Here is a 17,400-nt window from a genome sequence, read left to right as displayed (position 1 = left end):
TGGAGAAAACAAAGGAATTCCAGGAAAACATCTACTTCTGCTTCATTGACTACGTGAAAGTCTTTGATTGTGTGGATCACAACAAGCTGTGGAAAATTCTTAAAGAGATGGGAGTACCAGACCACCTTACCTGTTTCCTGAGAAACCTGTATGCAGGTCAAGAATCAACAATTAGAACTGGACATGGAAAAACAGACTGGTTCAAAATTGGGAAAGGAGTATGACAAGGCTGTATATTGTCATCCTGCTTATTTATCTTACATGCAGAGTACATCATGTGAAATGCCAGGCTGGATGAATCACAAGCTGGAATCAAGACGGCCAGGAGAAATATCAGCAGCCTCAAATATGCAGATGACACCACCCTTATGGCAGAGAGCGAAGAGGAACTAAAGAGCCTCCTGAGAAGATGAAAGAGGAGAGTAAAAAGCTGGCTTAAAACTCAACATTCAAAAAACTAAGATCATGGCATCCGGTCCCATTACTTCAAGGCAAATAAGGGGAAAAAATGGAAGCAGTGACAGATTTTATCTTCTCGGGCTTCAAGATCACTGCAGACAGTGACTGTAGATATGAAATTAAAAGATGCTTGCTCCTTGGAAGAAAAGCTATGCAAACCTAGACAAACCTAGAAAGCAGAGACATCACTTTGCCAATAAAAGTCCATACAGTCAAAGCTATGGCTTTCCAGTAGTCATGTATGGATGTGAGATTTGGACCATGAAGATGGCTGAGTGCCAAAGAACTGATGCTTTCTAACTGTGGTGTTGGAGAAGACTCTTGAGAGTCCCTTGGACTGCAAGGAGATCAAAGCAGTCAATCCTAAAGGAAATCAGTCCTGAATATTCATTGGAAGGACTGATGCAGAAGCTGAAGCTCCAATACTGTGGCCATCTGATGCAAAGAGCTGACTCACTGGAAAAGACCCTGATGCTGGTAAGGACTGAAGGCACAAGAAGAAGGGGACGACAAGAGTTTGAGATGGTTGGATGGCATCACTGATTCAATGGACATGAATTTGAGCAAGCTCTGGGAGTTGGTGATGGACAGGGAAGCCTGGTGTCCTGCAGTCCATGGGGTTGCAAAGAGTTGGACACAACTGAGTGGCTGAACTGAACTGAACTGTTATAGAGGGCTGTAGTTCAGAAATGTGAGCCACCATTCTAGAGGTCAAGTTGTTAAGGAACTTTTATACTAGTTCTTAACCTGAGGCTGAGCCAGGTAGCCTTTGAGATAAGTGTGATGTGAGCTTCAGAAGAAATGAAGAAAAACACTAACCATTTTCTATCTGGCCATTTTTATCATAGGCATACAGTTGAGACTTGAACAATGCAGAAGTTAGGGACGCCAACCCTCTTGCAGGAGAAAATCCACTCATAACTTTAGATAGCTCTCTGTATCTGCAGTTCCACATCTATGGATTCAACCAAGTGGGAAATATGTAGTACTGTATTAAGTCTTCAGTAAAAACAATCCACATGTAAATGGACCTATGCAGATCAAGCCCATGTTGTTCAAGGGTATACTGCATAATACATGCCAATGAATATTATCTTCTCCAAAACCATAGTAGTTGAAAGGTCTACAATAATTTGTGAAACAAAAAATCCTTTCTTCCCATTACCATAATCATCAAAATTATGCTGTTTTCTGTAGAACTGCAAAGTCTACTTTTTCCTACTTTAAAGTAAAAGCAATGGCAACAACATACTCAGAAACTACATCAACTCCCATCTTTGTCATGTAATATGTTCTTTTATATTGCCTAAACTCGGTTTCAAATAGGTCATCATCTTCCATCTCTTCTTCTACATTGTCTGGAAAAAAGATAAACAGACAGTGACTGACTTATGAATATTCCATTTTTCCATTTAATGCTTTGATAAATATGTCAAAGTAGATGTTTATAAACTATCACATAAATCTGTTTCATCCAATATTACTGAATTAGTCCTAATAATGGAATATAATAACTATTCTGTCAAAAAAAATAACATATATTAAAATACAGTTTGTACTCACCCTTAGAAGTTACCACTTCTTCTCCATTTTTGTCTAAAGCAGCCCAACATATGGAATTTTCCTGGCCCTATTAAAAATTATAAATCAATATAAAAGCAAGATATACTTCAAGATGAGACATTTAACAGAAAGATTTATAAAATATTAAAGATAGCTGAATGATCTTTAAGTGACATACTGTAAAATTTTATTTTAAAAATAATCCTCAAATGCTGTGTAAATGTTTTTGGTTTTATATCACTTGTTTCCTGAAGCTATAAATCTTTATTATTACAACTTAACATTTAAGCCCCTCAATGATAAGTATTAACAATGCTCACCAATACAAAAAAGAAATATATTTAATTACGTATGTTTTCTAGGAAAAAAAAATTTCAAAAACATTTCATTTACTTAGAGAAAAGTACACAATCAATATCAAATCCTTTCAACTTCAACATTTTTATATGTCAAATTCTGGGCTACTGTTAACAAGAAACAATCTGTTTATAATGGAGTCCAATAATTACAACTATTACCTATTTTTTATATCTCTGGTTCCCATCATTCTTATACCTCTACCCTCCACTTCTATTTTCTTCCATGCAACTCATCTGCTTTTCTAAAGTTCTTCCATTTCATCACATCCTTCATATCCTGCCATCTATTTTTCCATTCTTGTGATTTCATCCTTTCTCTTCTCTATTTTCTGATTGCCTACCAACTGCCAGTGACTTTCACTAGTTCTTCCAAACTAGGGCCTCTGCCACTTTTCTTGCCTGGGCTGTTTCTCCAGTTTCCTTGTTTTACCTGTGTCTCTAAAGTTAACTACATACCCCAGGATGACTTGTGAAGTTTAAGGAATGAGCTGAGGTGGGTGGAGCCAGGGATTACTGATATTTAAGTTTGTGAGTACACGTCCCCCAAAAGTTGCAGAGCCTGTTTTATTAAGATAAAAAACAGAGTAGAATACAGACTGCTGCTAAGTTCCACAGCGGAAAAGTTAAGCAGTTAGAAAGACTACACTAAACAAAATCAGGATAGCTGCCCTTTCTGGAGCAAGAGATATTAGGCTTGAACCTAAACAGAAGCAGTTCAGCAAAGAGAGTGCAGGAAGCTCATCAATTTCACCAGAATCCAATAACTATAGATTGGCTGAGGAAAATTCCAGAAGAGGTTTATTTTCCAAGCTAACACACATAAGACATTCTTTATGACTTACAAAAGGTGTTTTACAGGGTACTGCTACTGCTGCTGCTGCTAAGTCGCTTCAGTCGTGTCCAACTCTGTGCGACCGCATAGTCGGCAGCCCACCAGGCTCCCCCGTCCCTGGGACTCTCCAGGCAAGAACACTGGAGTGGGTTGCCATTTCCTTCTCCAATGTATGAAAGTGAAAAGTGAAAGGGAAGTCGCTCAGTCGTGTCTGACTCTTAGCGACCCCATGGACTGTAGCCCACCAGGCTCCTCTGTCCTTGGGAGTTTCCAGGCAAGAGTACTGGAGTGGGCTGCCATTGCCTTCTCCATTACAGGGTACTAGCATATTCTAATTGGCTCTATTATTCATTTATTGAGTACCTAACATTTACCATATATTGTGACACTGTATTGTATATATGATTTTATATATAAATTATTTCTAGAGAAAAATAAATGATCTTATAACATTAAATGCTATAAATATTCACATTTTAAAAGAGATAACTAATTTTCTGGGTTCTTAGAAATGTCTCTACACTTATTAATAGAATGGAAGAGCAAAGAAAATGCAATGCTTTTCAATGGCAAAAATAAATTGCTTTTCAAAGATCAGATTTATTTATTTATTTATTTTTTAAAGATCAGATTTAAATGATAGTATCTAATAGAGAAAAAGAAACCAAACAATTTTTAAAATGTACATAAAGGAAAAGAGGAAATGAAACCAAAATGAGGAACCCCAAAATCATAAGAAAGAAAACGAGAAACAAGGAATATCAGTTTTACCTTTACAGGTAAAAAAATGAAAGGACACCTAAAAAAATGGACACCTTTGATTTTTTCTTTTCCTTGTAGCTCTTGGCTTCTTCCGCGGCAACACCTGCTGCTTCATTGAGGTACTTGTTACCAACTTTGCTTTCAAACCACTTTAGGTCCACAAAAACTTCACTGAAGTGTTCTCGATCAAACTATACAGAAACATTTAAATTTATTTTAAAATAACTTAAGTATGTCTAGAAGAAAATAAAACAAACTTTTAACAATGACTGCTTCTAGGGCATAGGAAATCAGAGGATATTACTTTTGATGCACATAGGGACATCATCTACTACTCTGAAAACTAAAAATAAAAAGCAAGTAGAAATAAAAATAATTTAGATGAAATTATTGATACAAAATAATTGGAGTAAACTATAAAAATTTGTTCTTCTGGTATTATGTAATTGGTTACTGACCATTTACAGCTACCCTGGGACAGAAAAACAAAAACTTATAGTTACTTACATCCGATAGCTTCACAAGGTATTTCTCAAATCGAGGTAAGTTGAGATGCCCACTTTCATTAATGTAACCTAAAAGGAACAAAATCTGAATTTGCACTACATGCTGACATTTTTAAAAAACAATTTTATAAAATTCTTTTTTACAAAACGTTGAGTTTTGACATTCTACTAATCAAGAAAAAACACTCAGTGTTGGACCATCTAAGTGACCCTAGTTCCTACAAATTTGATGTTACTATAATACACAATATGTAAGAATTGAAGCAAAACAGAAAAAGTTCCAGGTTTACATAATAATAATCCTCCTAAATTTCCAAACACTGGGGTGACAGTTAATTAAATTAAGTAAGTTCTAGAATTGAGGTAATTTATTTGATATGCTAACTTAAGAAGAAAAAGACCAATATCCTGCTACTCGATTGACTGACTGATTGATTCACCGTATGGTTTGCAAGATTTTAGTTGCCTAGCCAGAGACTGAACCTGTGCCTTTGACAGTGTAAGTGTGGAGTCTTAACCACTGGACCGCCAGGGAATTCGGCTGTCTGCTTTATTCAGCATCGTCACTACCTGTCAGTTTCCCACTGTAACTTAAAAGTCTCTCCCTGATAGTAAATGCTCTGATGCTTATCCATTCAGAAAACTGAATTTCTACAGTTAAATATGAAAAGAGCTACGTGAAACCAACAACCTCTGCAGGCTTTTGTAAGCCATTAAAGACAGAGATTAGTTAGGTATCTATGAATAAATGAGATTGCTTAACTTGTGTCATCTTCTCTGTTTGTGAACCATTGAAAATTGCAACTTTAGAACTTGGTGGCTTCTACTACAAGAAACTCCAAATTCTTTTTCTACTTTAGCTCTGCAAGCAATAATCTAATAAACTGAGTGACATTTCCAGGGTTAGTTGAGTTTTAAATTAAAGTAGCCTCAAATGAATATTAAACTTTTCTTACCCCCAAGTTCTGGCAGGATGGTAATATATGTTCCATAAAGAAGAGGCAGTGCATCATGATTAATATGTAAATGAGGTAGATGAGGGATAAAATCATTGCCAACAAGAAATCCCATCAAAATCCAATCATCTATTATCCTTTCAATATCATATTTAAATGTGATCTTGTCCTATAGCAATATGAAGAAAAGAGTCAAATCCTTTGGAAATTTCTGCATATTCACCTCTGATCTATTTATATTAATACTTACTTTTAATGCTGAAAACTCATAGTCAATATACTCTCTCATTAAAGACAAGTGTAGGAGGTGAAATGTGGTTTCTTCTGGTGCGCATACCCTGTAATTAGTCAAGATGATCAACACAGAATTAATTATATTTTTAAAGTTCAAGTTTAAAAGTGCGGCTTGAAATAAAATTTATCACTGCAGTATAATTAATTCTTGACATTAAGGCATGTAATTTATATGTAAGCTGCAGGGTAATGTTAAGATAAAAACATAGTAACAATTATAATAGATATAAAGTTCAAAATAATTGGTTTACAGCATGCTTTCTGTGGAAGGACTCACAGAATTAAGAAAGTCTAAATAATAAATAACAAATGTAAGAAACCAATGGGATCTGTTCTGGCCCACTTAAGGCTGGCCACCAGCAAAAGGCATATAGACTAGTGAGTACACATACTTTTATATCTACTGCAGTATAGGTTAAAGCTTCAGTGGTGCGGCACTATTACTTTCTCCTCTTACCTTTCCCTGGCTTGGTCCAGGGGTCTATATTCCTGGCTGTTGGCTTATATTCCAAGATTAATTACAAGTAAGAATGTAAGTTTTTAAGAGCATATTAAAAGCACTTATCCACCATGAACATATGGCATTTTCCACAGGAATGCAAAAATGGTTCAAGATAAATCAATGTAATACACCACATTAATAAAGGAAAAAACCCACATACTCATTGAACAGAAAAAGCCTATGTCAAAATTCAACATCCTTTCATGATAAAAATACTCAGCAAAGTAGAAATAGAAAGGAATTTCCTTAGAATGATTAAGGGAATTTATGAAAAACCCACACAGCTAATAGCATAATCCATGCTGAAAGACTGAAATTAACTTGAGATGGATCAAAGACTTAAATGTAAGAGTTAAAACTTATAAAACCCTTAGACTAAAATGGGAAAAAGCTTTATGACATTGGATTCGGCAATGATTTCTTGGATACTACACTAAAAAGTGTACATGACTCAATGGCCATGAATTTGAGCCAACTCAGGGAGACAGTGAAGGACAGGGAAGGCTGGCATGCTGCAGTCCATGGAGTCGCAAAGAGTTGAACATGACTGAATGACTGAACAACACTAAAATGTATAGGCAACAAAAGAAAAATACAGACCGGAACTCATCAAATTTAAAAACTTTGTACATCAAATGACACTATCAACAGAGTGAAAAGGCAGCCCACAGAATGGGAGAAAATATTTACAGATCATCATATGCCTGTTAAGGGATTACTATTCCTAATTTCTGGTCTACCTTCCAATATATAGGCAGTATGATTTACCTTTGAGTCTTTTTGCCACCAAATCGAACTTCTTCTCTTAAAAGAGAGAAATGTGCCTCATGACTTGTTAATCCAAGCATAATCTGTTGAAAAATGATTATGAAATGTTTTTATTCTCTTATTTTTTATAGCATCAGGTTCACAAAAGCAATCAACATTTCTATATAAAGAAGAACATGCTTATTTAAGGAAAATAACTAGCAAGTTAAATATATAAACTTCAAAATATGATCCATTTATAGGTGATGAATGGGGTAAATTGTGTGTACTTTCCTAAGAAAACAATGTTCACCTTAGACTCACATAACCTTTACAACCACACCACTGCATCCCTATAATGATAATCTCTCTTGGTTTTTATTTCTTTCTGCTTGCCATGGGGGAATGGGAAGGAATTAGAGGCAATAGCATTTCCACATCAGAAGAATACAGGATTCTTCTGGAGTTCAGGATACTTTTAGTATGTGAAAACTTGGGAAAAAAACTGGGAAAGGATCTTTTCAGTTAATATTCTCACATAGTATTCTAATCCCCAAAGTAAGTCAAATACTTTAGTGAGACATATCAACAAACTGCAATGCAGAGTTTAATTTAATCCTGATTCACACAAAATAAAACATTTATGAATCAATCAGGGAAATGAGAATACTGAATGGTTTTCATATATATTAAAGAGTGATTTATTAATATTGTTTTATATGGGATAATGACACTGGAGCTATTTTACTATTTTTAATATTCTCAATCATGATTTATAGATTAAATAATATAATGTCATATACTTCAAGAATCCAGAGGAGGAGGAAGGATACAGATGATTAGGAAAAGGAGCTGAAAGTAATCGAAGGAGGAAGGACACAAAGATGTTCATTACACTCACTCTTCTATTTTTGTTTATACTTGCAAATTTCTGTAATAAAAAGTTAAAAAACGTCTAGCAGGGACTTCCCTTGGTGGTCCAATGGTTAAGAATCCACCTGCCAATGCAGGGGACATGAGCTCAATCCCTAGTCCAGGAAGTTCTCACACTGCTGTGGAGCAACTGAGCCCTTGAGCCACAACTACTAAGCCCATGCTCTAAAACGAGAAGCCACTGCAATGAGAACCCTGCACAATGCAATGAAAAACAGCCCCCACTCACTGCAACTAGAGAAAGCCCGCGTGCAGCAATGAAGACTCTGTGCAGCAACAACAACAACAACAACAAAGTCTAGCAAACTTGGGTTACGGAGTTATCAGATCAGGTGGTATTAAAAACCCCGTATTAAGCATAAGGATAAAAAGGGTCCTCTACCCAGAACTCAGCAGAGATGGAACAGCACTAGGGTCAGTCAGGTGTGAACACTAACTATATGCACCTGTTGATCATAAACAATGGCAAAAGAACACCTTTTCCAAATGTTTTGAACTTTGGTAACAGCAGAAGTAGCAATTATTATCATGTCTCTAATATTTCTTTCAGAGAAGGCAATGACACCCCACTCCAGTCCTCTTGCCTGGAAAATCCCATGGATGGAGGAGCCTGGTAGGCTGCAGTCCATGGGGTCGCTAGGAGTCGGACACGACTGAGCGACTTCCCTTTCACTTTTCACTTTCACGCATTGGAGAAGGAAATGGCAACCCACTCGTGTTCTTGCCTGGAGAATCCCAGCCTGGTGAGCTGCTGTCTATGGGCTCGCACAGAGTCGGACACGACTGAAGCAACTTAGCAGCAGCAATATTTCTTTCCACAACTAGAAATCTGCTAATATTAAGACTAAGTTTCCTAAATAGATATTTATCATAATGGCATCAGTTCAGTTCAGTCATGATGAACTCTCACGCTCAGTCATGTCCAACTCTTTGCGACCCCATGAATTGCAGCACGCCAGAAGCAGCAGCAGCAGGCCTCCCTGTCCATCACCAACTCCTGGAGTTCGCTCAAACTCACGTCCATCGAGTCGGTGATGCCATCCAGCCATCTCATCCTCTGTCGTCCCCTTTTCCTCCTGCCCCCAATCCCTCCCAGCATCAGAGTCTTTTCCAATGAGTCTTCGCATGAGGCATTAAGACTACAATAACAATAAGCATTGTACCTACCAAGTCAGCATCTAAGCCATAAAGACAGTGCCTGGTGTTTGGATCATGATCTGGCTTTGCCTTCTCGGATCTGATAAACTCCATGATTTTATGCTCTCCTTCTCCAGGAGTCTAGACATAATGTTAAAAAAAAATGTAGTAATATGCTACATTTCTCAAGATTCAGCTGAAAAACTGTTTAAATAAGAAAAGATAATAACCTCATGGCCTGAGAAGTAGATGGTAACTCCTTGCCACGATTTGTCTGTAGAAATTTTCATATTTACAAAATACTTCAGATGTTCGTGTAACCTGGCCATGAATTCAGTCCCTTTAAATGAAAGGATTTTAGAAATTTAATCTGAGTGAGAAATAAAAACAGAGTTATCAGTGATAGCATGAAACTGGATATGGGTGTGGAGGTTGAAAGCTCTCTGCCTTATCTTGAAAAGCAAATCATGTTACATCTTTTCCGAGCAAAGATCACAGCTATTTCCAATTTCACTAGTCAGCCCTAAATGAAGTTAATGTCAGATACAGAAAGTCAAAGAATTTTACTACTTCCTTGGGAGTATACTTCAAATATTTTCACACAAGGGCAGAGTTTCAACTCTCTAACAAACTCAATCTTCTCTGCTGGATTCTAAAAAGTTTTTGTTTTCTTTTTGTAAGACATGCAGCCTCAATAAGATTGCCAATAACCACAACAACTGTTATTATTACTACTTTTAACTCAAAAAAATTACTATTAATCTGGAAACAGAGTATACAATGATTACGTTTTAGGAAAAGCCTAGATGATCAACAGTCAAGGCAACACAGTCTTAAACCATATAATGATACAACTGCTTGTTAAAGTGAGCACTGTCATTAGGGCACTTAATGAAAGCGAAAACTACCACAGTAAAGAATTAATGAGAAGATATAATTTTAAGACTTTTCTTCAATGTGAAGGGTTATAATGCTGTTAGACTCTAGGAAGTGCAGACTATACTGTTGCATTTAAAATTAAACTTGTAATACTGATAATTAATTCTTAAAGTCACAGAAGTCTTAACCACCTCTGAGGAGCAGAACAGTAAGCATTCTAGATAGGGAAAATGGCTTTCTTATCCTGAATAAAACAAGCTGGCTATATGAACCTGGGTGAGCCACAACCTCATTGAGTCAGTTTTCATACAAATAAATGTCAAGAGTAGTAGGACTGATCTTGTAAGTTCGGTCTAGGTCAGGAATTCTGTGCATGTGGGAGAATCCTGTCCGTAGCTGCTCTTATCAGCATCTGTAAATTCCTACAGTGGGTCTTCATAGGGGCATTTATAACCAAGGTGACCAAACCATCTTATGAGGCGACATAACTGGGAAAGTACAACAAATGGAATTCTAAGGACACACACACACAAAATAGAGGTTACAAAAGAAAACTAAATTTACATTTTAAATTTCCTAGAATTTTTCTCTCAGTGAATTTACCTGGTGTAATACAGTTGGAATCAAATCTGGCCTCTGCAGGGAGAGTTTCTCCTTTTTCTATTGCCTTTTTAATTTTTTCTTCAGCCTCCTTTGCTGACCTTAAATGTTAAGGGGGAAAAAAAGAATCCTCAACTTTCTGGGGAAAAAAGAGATCTCTACATACAATAAACTGTCATTTAGAAGCTTTCGTAACTAAAATACTAATTCATCAATTTTAAGTTCAAAACATGTAAGTTTTGAAATGACTACAATCAATAAAGATGATCCTTAGAGTTGTTTGTTTTATTTATTTAAAGAATTAAGTTTTTCGGCTATGGACTATAGAAGCAGAACATTATAATGGTGTAAAACTGACATAGAATGTTATAAATACTTATTATAAAATAATTCTTTTCTTATCACAAATATACATATTGGTTCTAGAAATAATTTCAGAAGTATAGTGTAAACATTCATTATATGCACTACATTTAATAACATCAAACAAGAAGTACATTACTAAAAAGATCTCTAAGAATATTACATAAAAATAATTATAAAATTATAATGTACAACTTTGGATTCCCTCATGAAAATATCTAAAATGAAAGCCTAATAACATTAATGACATCAGTAGCCAAAATGATTTCATTTTTGAGGCAACAGAATTTACTAGGAAGGACATGATTATTTTAGAGTCTGATAGAAATAGGTTTGAATATCAGCATCCCAATTCCAGTATGGTTTCTCTGGTAACTTGTGTATGGCACACAAATATGCCATATGGCACATAATTTAGTAAGTCCTGCTTTATGTACATTTTCTACAGCCCTGTTACTAGTTCTTGGAGAAGGCAATGGCACCCCCACTCCAGTACTCTTGCCTGGAAAATCCCATGGATGGAGGAGCCTGGTAGGCTGCAGTCCATGGGGTCACTGAGGGTCGGACACGACTGAGAGACTTCACTTTCACTTTTCACTTTGGTGCATTGGAGAAGGAAATGGTAACCCACTCCAGTGTTCTTGCCCGGAGAGTCCCAGGGATGGGGGAGCCTGGTGGGCTGCTGTCTATGGGGTCACGCAGAGTCAGACATGACTGAAGCGACTTAGCAGCAGCAGCAGTTACTAGTTCTAACTACTGTGTTCTGTTGAATTCTATTTCTGTGATAAACAAACTCTTCTTTGTATTTAACCTCTCTCTCACCAACCTCTTCAATATAATAAAAACTTTGAAGATAACAACTCATTTGTAATCTCTCCAATTGAATCCATTCTTTCCTCATTTCTCCTCTTTCTTCTTTGAAGAAATGATTATTCAGTGTTACTATGTGATAAGTTCTTGGGCTACAACAAAAAAGAAATGATTCCTCTTCTTAGAGTTACATGCTAGACAGAGTGCAAGAAAACAGTGAAGAGTCAGTCGCGCAGTCATGTCTGACTCTTTGTGACCCCGTGGACTGCAGCCTGCCAGGCTCCTCTTTCCATGGGATTCTCCAGGCAAGAATACTAGAGTGAGTACCCATTCCCTTCTCCAGGGGATCTTTCTGACCCAGGGATCAAACCCAGGTTTCCTGCATTGCAGGCAGATTCTTTACTATCTGAGCCACCAGGGAAGCTCTAGAGTATAAGAAACAGATAGAAATAAAACATATTGTTTAATGTAGCTGCAATACAGAGACTGTCTGGGACAGGAACAAAGTAAAACTACTAGTCTAGGTAGAAGATTATGAAGGCCAGACTGACTCAGTAGCAGTAAAGATGAAAAGAAGTAAATAGATATGACTCAGATGTGAGGAATGAGGAAGAGGGAGAGGCCCAAATTTCTCTTGGACTTTAGAGTTGAGCAGCTATTTACATGGTGCTTTCACGGAAACAGGAACGTAGAAGGATGGCAAATTTGAGGCAAAGATGAGTTCAATTCTGAATATGTTAAGCCTGAAATGTATCTGTGGTATCCAGAAGGAGTCATTTAGCAGGCATTTGGATATATAGAAGTTCTGGGATGAGATATCCACCAGAAAGATAATTTGGGAGTCAGTACAGTTTCAGTAATTAAAGCCATTGGATAAAATCTCTCAGGACCTAGGACAGAACCTTAAGAAACATCAGTTTTCAAGAAAAAAAAAGCAGGGGAAGAGAAGATAAGGAGATTAAGAAGGTAGAGTCGGGGACTTCCCTGGTGGCCCAGGGGCTAAGACTCTGAGCTCTCAATGCAGGTGGCCAGGGTCCAGTCCTGGGTCAGGGAACTAAATTCCACATGCCACAACTAAGGCCCAGCACAACCAAATAAATACTTTTTTTTTTTTTTAAAGGTAGTGTTGGAGGGAATTCCCTGGTGGTCCAGTGGTTAGGACTCGGTGCTTCCATTCCTGGCGCCCAGGCTGGACTCCTGGTCAAAGACAGTAGTTACCTGAAGGTTATGGGAAGGAAGTTCAAGAGAGAAATAACGGTCAACACTGCTAAATACAAGAGATAAATGAAGTAATATAAAGACAGAATTATTCTTTAGATTTAGTCTCTTTAAGAAATTTGTTTGTAATTTTGTAAGGAAGTTTCAGTGACATGAGGGGGATGAAAGATAGGAGCAGATTTAAAAATGAGTAAGAGATGTGTAGAGATTATGATCAGAGAGTATGAATAAAGGAAAAAAGGCACTATGGAGAATGAGAAAGGGCTAACTGGGGGACTTTGAGGAAACACGGAGCACGGGATGCTACAAAGTATTGAGTAAGTGCCTGTGGTGGTTATGGTGAATTGGCCCTCAACATCCACTCCTTTCTTCTAGTTCATCTTCTGAGGTTGGAAAGCTATAAAAAATTAAACTCTCAGGCTTCCTTCAGCTAGGCCTCTGGATGTGACTTAGATTTTGTCAGATGTTTCCACAAAACATTTGGAAGGGAGAAGTTTGGTGACGTGTACATAACTGTTGTGGCACTGGGGTTGTAGGCAGGGGTGTGTTTTACCAATCAGTTCAGTTCAGTTCAGTCACTCAGTCGTGTCTGACTCTCTGTGACCCCATGAATCGCAGCACGCCAGGCCTCCCTGTCCATCACCAACTCCCGGAGTTCACTCAGACTCACGTCCATTGAGTTTGTGATGCCATCCAGCCATCTCATCCTCTGTCATCCCCTTCTTCTCCTGCCCCCAATCCCTCCCAGCATCAGAGTCTTTTCCAATGAGTCAATTCTTTGCATGAGGTGGCCAAAGTACTAGAGTTTCAGCTTTAGCATCATTCCTTCCAAAGAAATCCCAGGGCTGATCTCCTTCAGAATGGACTGGTTGGATCTCCTTGCAGTCCAAGGGACTCTCAAGAGTCATCAATTCTTCGGCGCTCAGCCTTCTTCACAGTCCAACTCTCACATCCATACATGACCACTGGAAAAACCATAGCCTTGACTAGACGGACCTTTGTTGGCAAAGTAATGTCTCTGCTTTTCAATATGCTATCTAGGTTGGTCATAACTTTCCTTCCAAGGAGTAAGTGTCTTTTAATCTCATGGCTGCAGTCACCATCTGCAGTGATTTTGGAGCCCAAAAACACAATAGTAGAAGAGATTTCAATATTTAGCAGCTTTATAAGTGCTGAGAAGCAAGGTCCAGGGCATTTTATTTTTTCCAGTATGGATATGGCAGTTATATTGGGGCCTTGGAGCTAACAGATAAATTTATGGCTTATTTATTGTTGAATTATAACTGAATTGACCCCTTCATGGATCAGAGCCTTGTCATGGTAAAGGGGGTTACATAACTTGATGAAGCTATGAACCATGCTATGCAGGCCACAGAAGATGGACGGGTCATAGCGAAGAGTTCTGACAAAATGTGGTACATTGGAGGAGGAAACAGCAACCCACTTCAGTATTCTTGCCTAGAGAACCTCATGAATAGCATGAAAAGGCAAAGATATGACACTTGAATAGGAGTGCCCCAGGTTGGAAGGTGTTCAATATGCTACTGGGGATGGGTGGAGGGCAATTACAAGTCACTCCAGAAAGAATGAAGCAGCTGGGCCAAAGTGGAAATGACACTCAATTGTGGGTGTGTCTGGTGGTGAAAGTAAAGATGATGCTGTAAAAAACAATACAACGTTGGAACTTGGAATGTTAGGTCCATGAATCAAGGTAAATTGGATATGAGTAAGGAGATGGCAAGACTGAATATCAACATCTTAGGAATCAGTGAACTAAAATGGACAGGAATGGGCAAATTTAATTTAGATGATCATTGTATCTACTATTGTGGGCAAGAAGTCTTTTGCCTTTCACAATGATTTTATAAGTACCCAATTCTCTTATTATATCCCTTTCTGCTTAGAACGAACTTCTATTACCTGTAACTGAACACTGACTGACACAGTGGGCTCATATAATCCTTCTTCAACACTAGATTTTCTAGCCCAGCAGCTCCCCAAAATTAGTTTAACAATTATCAGGAGAATCTGGTTAAAAAAAAAAACAGTTTCTAGGGCACAGTTTTTGGAGATTCAGATTAAGGTAAGTCTTGGGTGGTACTTGAAAATCTAAATTTGAGTAAGAGATGGCTCCTGTCTTCAAGGATTTCATTGTTCCAGTATCTTCAGTGTCTTTTCTCTTTTGATATTTAACTCTCTATAGTTCACCATCCTATTCCCATTCTCAGGGCTAAACTCCTCCAAAGTACTCTCCCAACCTTCCTTGATCTTTTCCACATTTGATTCAACAGTGCCCTTTCTACTCCTTTACCTAGGATTGTGATAAAAGGAAAGGATCTATTATGCTAATGACCTATCAAACTCATTAGACTCAGGGTTTCTTTCCTGCACTTCCAACAACCCTCTATACTTTACTTCTGCTACTCAAAACAAGGACACAGCATGCTTTCATTGTTATTTAGAAATATCCCACAGGTACAGGATTTTTACTTTAGCATAGTCTTTCTGTGTACAATCCTTTTCCAACCTTTTACTTCTCTTACTCCGCAAGTTATCCAAAGGGCTAATAATATCTCAAGTGTCCTAACTCAGCTCTCTTCTACTCCACAGTCACCTTCCAATTTCATTTGCCTTTCTATCCAGGGAGGACCCATATTCAAGCAAAGTCAGAATCAAGCCCAGGGTCAAATTAAATGCCAGCAACATTTTCATTAGCACAATCTCTCATTCACTATGCAGTTCCATAGCTCAGGATGAAATACTATAGGAACTTTACTATGACCATTTCCGAATTACTAAGTTTTGAGAAGTCTGAAAAATATGTGACAGAGAACAGAGTAACTTTATCTAACCCAACATATACCCTTGGAAATAACATGCCATTTGAATAATTAATTTGTTTACTTGGTAAAATGTGACATTGTAAGTGTGAGATATTCCATTTCTGCAGGGGATTTAAGCAGAAAAGAAACATGAAAAGGAGATGCACTGTGTTAAGCCAAGCCAATTATCTTTAAAATATTACATTTTATTAATCTAAATGGCATACTAAAACAAATCATAAATGTTTTACCTAAAACGCCTCCCACGCTGTTGGTTCATCTTTGCTCGAGGAGCCACACCATCAACAGCCATGAAGAATACTTTCCTGGGCTTAATAATGCGGAACAACACCTCCAAGTAGTGAAAAATATCAGTGAAGATTTTATCATCTGAAATTCTGAAGTGAACATCATCATCATTAGGATGGGAACACTGATGTATAATTCCATTCATATCCAGGTATAAGTTATCAAATTCAGGAATCTAAAAAACAAAAAAATGATCAAGACCATTATTATAATCAATCACATATACATAAGCATCTGATAAAAAGTAGGATATAGGGGCTTATTCTGATTATATAAAAAGTCAGGAAACACAGTTGAATAAATAAACAAACAGGAGGAATAAGGAAGACAGAGACATATTATGTGGTTACACTATGCACCAAAAGCTTGATCACATTTACTGCCAGGAAATTATTTACTTATTTAAAATATGATAACCTAAGAATACATCAAATAAAGTACTTGATTGATCTGGTACTCAAAATATTAGTCTCCTTTCTTCTGTTTGAGATTAATTTCTAAAAGCCTCTATTTTCTCTATAAATGGGTAACATGATACACATTTTTATCAAATGGCTCTATGCACATGGTCATTAAAAGGTTTTACAAGTGATTCAAAGACTTATTAATATTTGGTTTCACTGAAGTGTGTGTGTGTGTGTGCGCGCGCGCGTGCGCGCACACACTCAGTTGCTTCAGTTGTGTCCAACTCTTTGCAACCCCATGGACTGTGGCCCACCAGGATTCTCTGTTCACAGAATTTTCCAGGGAAGACTGATGGAGTGGGTTGCTATGCCTTCCTCCAGGGGATCTTCCCAACCCAGGGATTGAACCTGCATCTCTATGTCTCCTGCACTGGCATGCAGGTTCTTTACCACTAGCACCACCTGGAAAGCTTTCACTGAAAATAGAATCATTAGTTATATTAATTTAAAAATCTTAGATTATGCCAAGAAATTTAGGAAATTTTGAAAACTGATTTTTCATACATGGACTAAATAATTTCTAAATTTTGGCTAAGAGGCATATGATTTTACAGAAAGGCTTTCATGGTTCTGATTCTGATCTACTTTTCCTCCATTTAAATATTTATGAGCAAGGGTTCCCTCATGGCTCAGACTCAGGTAAATAATATGCCTATAATGCAGGAGACCCAGCTTCCTTCCCTGGGTTGGGAAGAACCCCAGAAGGGAATGGCAACCACTCCAGTATTTTTGCCTGCAGAATTCCATGGACAGAGAAGCCCGGCCGGCTATAGTCTGCTGCTGCTAAGTCACTTCAGTTGTGTTCAACTCTGTGTGACCCCAGAGACGGCAGCCCACCAGGCTCCTCCGTCCCTGGGATTCTCTAGGCAAGAACACTGGAGTGGG

At 37.7% G+C, this 17,400-nt stretch overlaps 1 protein-coding gene across 7 annotated transcripts in view; it reads right to left on the bottom strand.

Annotated features, from left to right (window-relative positions):
* Positions 1–17,400, bottom strand: part of XRN1 (5'-3' exoribonuclease 1) — a 114,892-nt gene that overhangs the window by 86,588 nt on the left and 10,904 nt on the right. For 4 of the 7 annotated variants that reach the window (XM_055569453.1, XM_055569455.1, XM_055569454.1 and 1 more), the window contains exons 2-12: positions 15,994–16,226; positions 10,533–10,630; positions 9,281–9,390; positions 9,081–9,191; positions 7,002–7,084; positions 5,688–5,775; positions 5,438–5,606; positions 4,483–4,550; positions 4,029–4,166; positions 2,023–2,089; positions 1,712–1,817 (exon numbers count right to left, since the gene is read on the bottom strand). In XM_055569453.1, the coding sequence (XP_055425428.1) occupies positions 1,712–1,817; positions 2,023–2,089; positions 4,029–4,166; positions 4,483–4,550; positions 5,438–5,606; positions 5,688–5,775; positions 7,002–7,084; positions 9,081–9,191; positions 9,281–9,390; positions 10,533–10,630; positions 15,994–16,226 (1,271 nt within the window). Of the gene's footprint in view, positions 1–1,278; positions 1,818–2,022; positions 2,090–4,028; positions 4,167–4,482; positions 4,551–5,437; positions 5,607–5,687; positions 5,776–7,001; positions 7,085–8,142; positions 8,258–9,080; positions 9,192–9,280; positions 9,391–10,532; positions 10,631–15,993; positions 16,227–17,400 lie in introns of those variants that run through there. The other 3 variants (XR_008710735.1, XM_055569457.1, XM_055569459.1) reach the window with 3 other exon arrangements.

This window comes from Bubalus kerabau, chromosome 2 (assembly GCF_029407905.1).
Source record: "Bubalus kerabau isolate K-KA32 ecotype Philippines breed swamp buffalo chromosome 2, PCC_UOA_SB_1v2, whole genome shotgun sequence".
In the NCBI taxonomy this organism is placed as follows: domain Eukaryota; kingdom Metazoa; phylum Chordata; class Mammalia; order Artiodactyla; family Bovidae; genus Bubalus; species Bubalus kerabau.
This window is presented reverse-complemented; position numbering and strand designations above follow the sequence as displayed.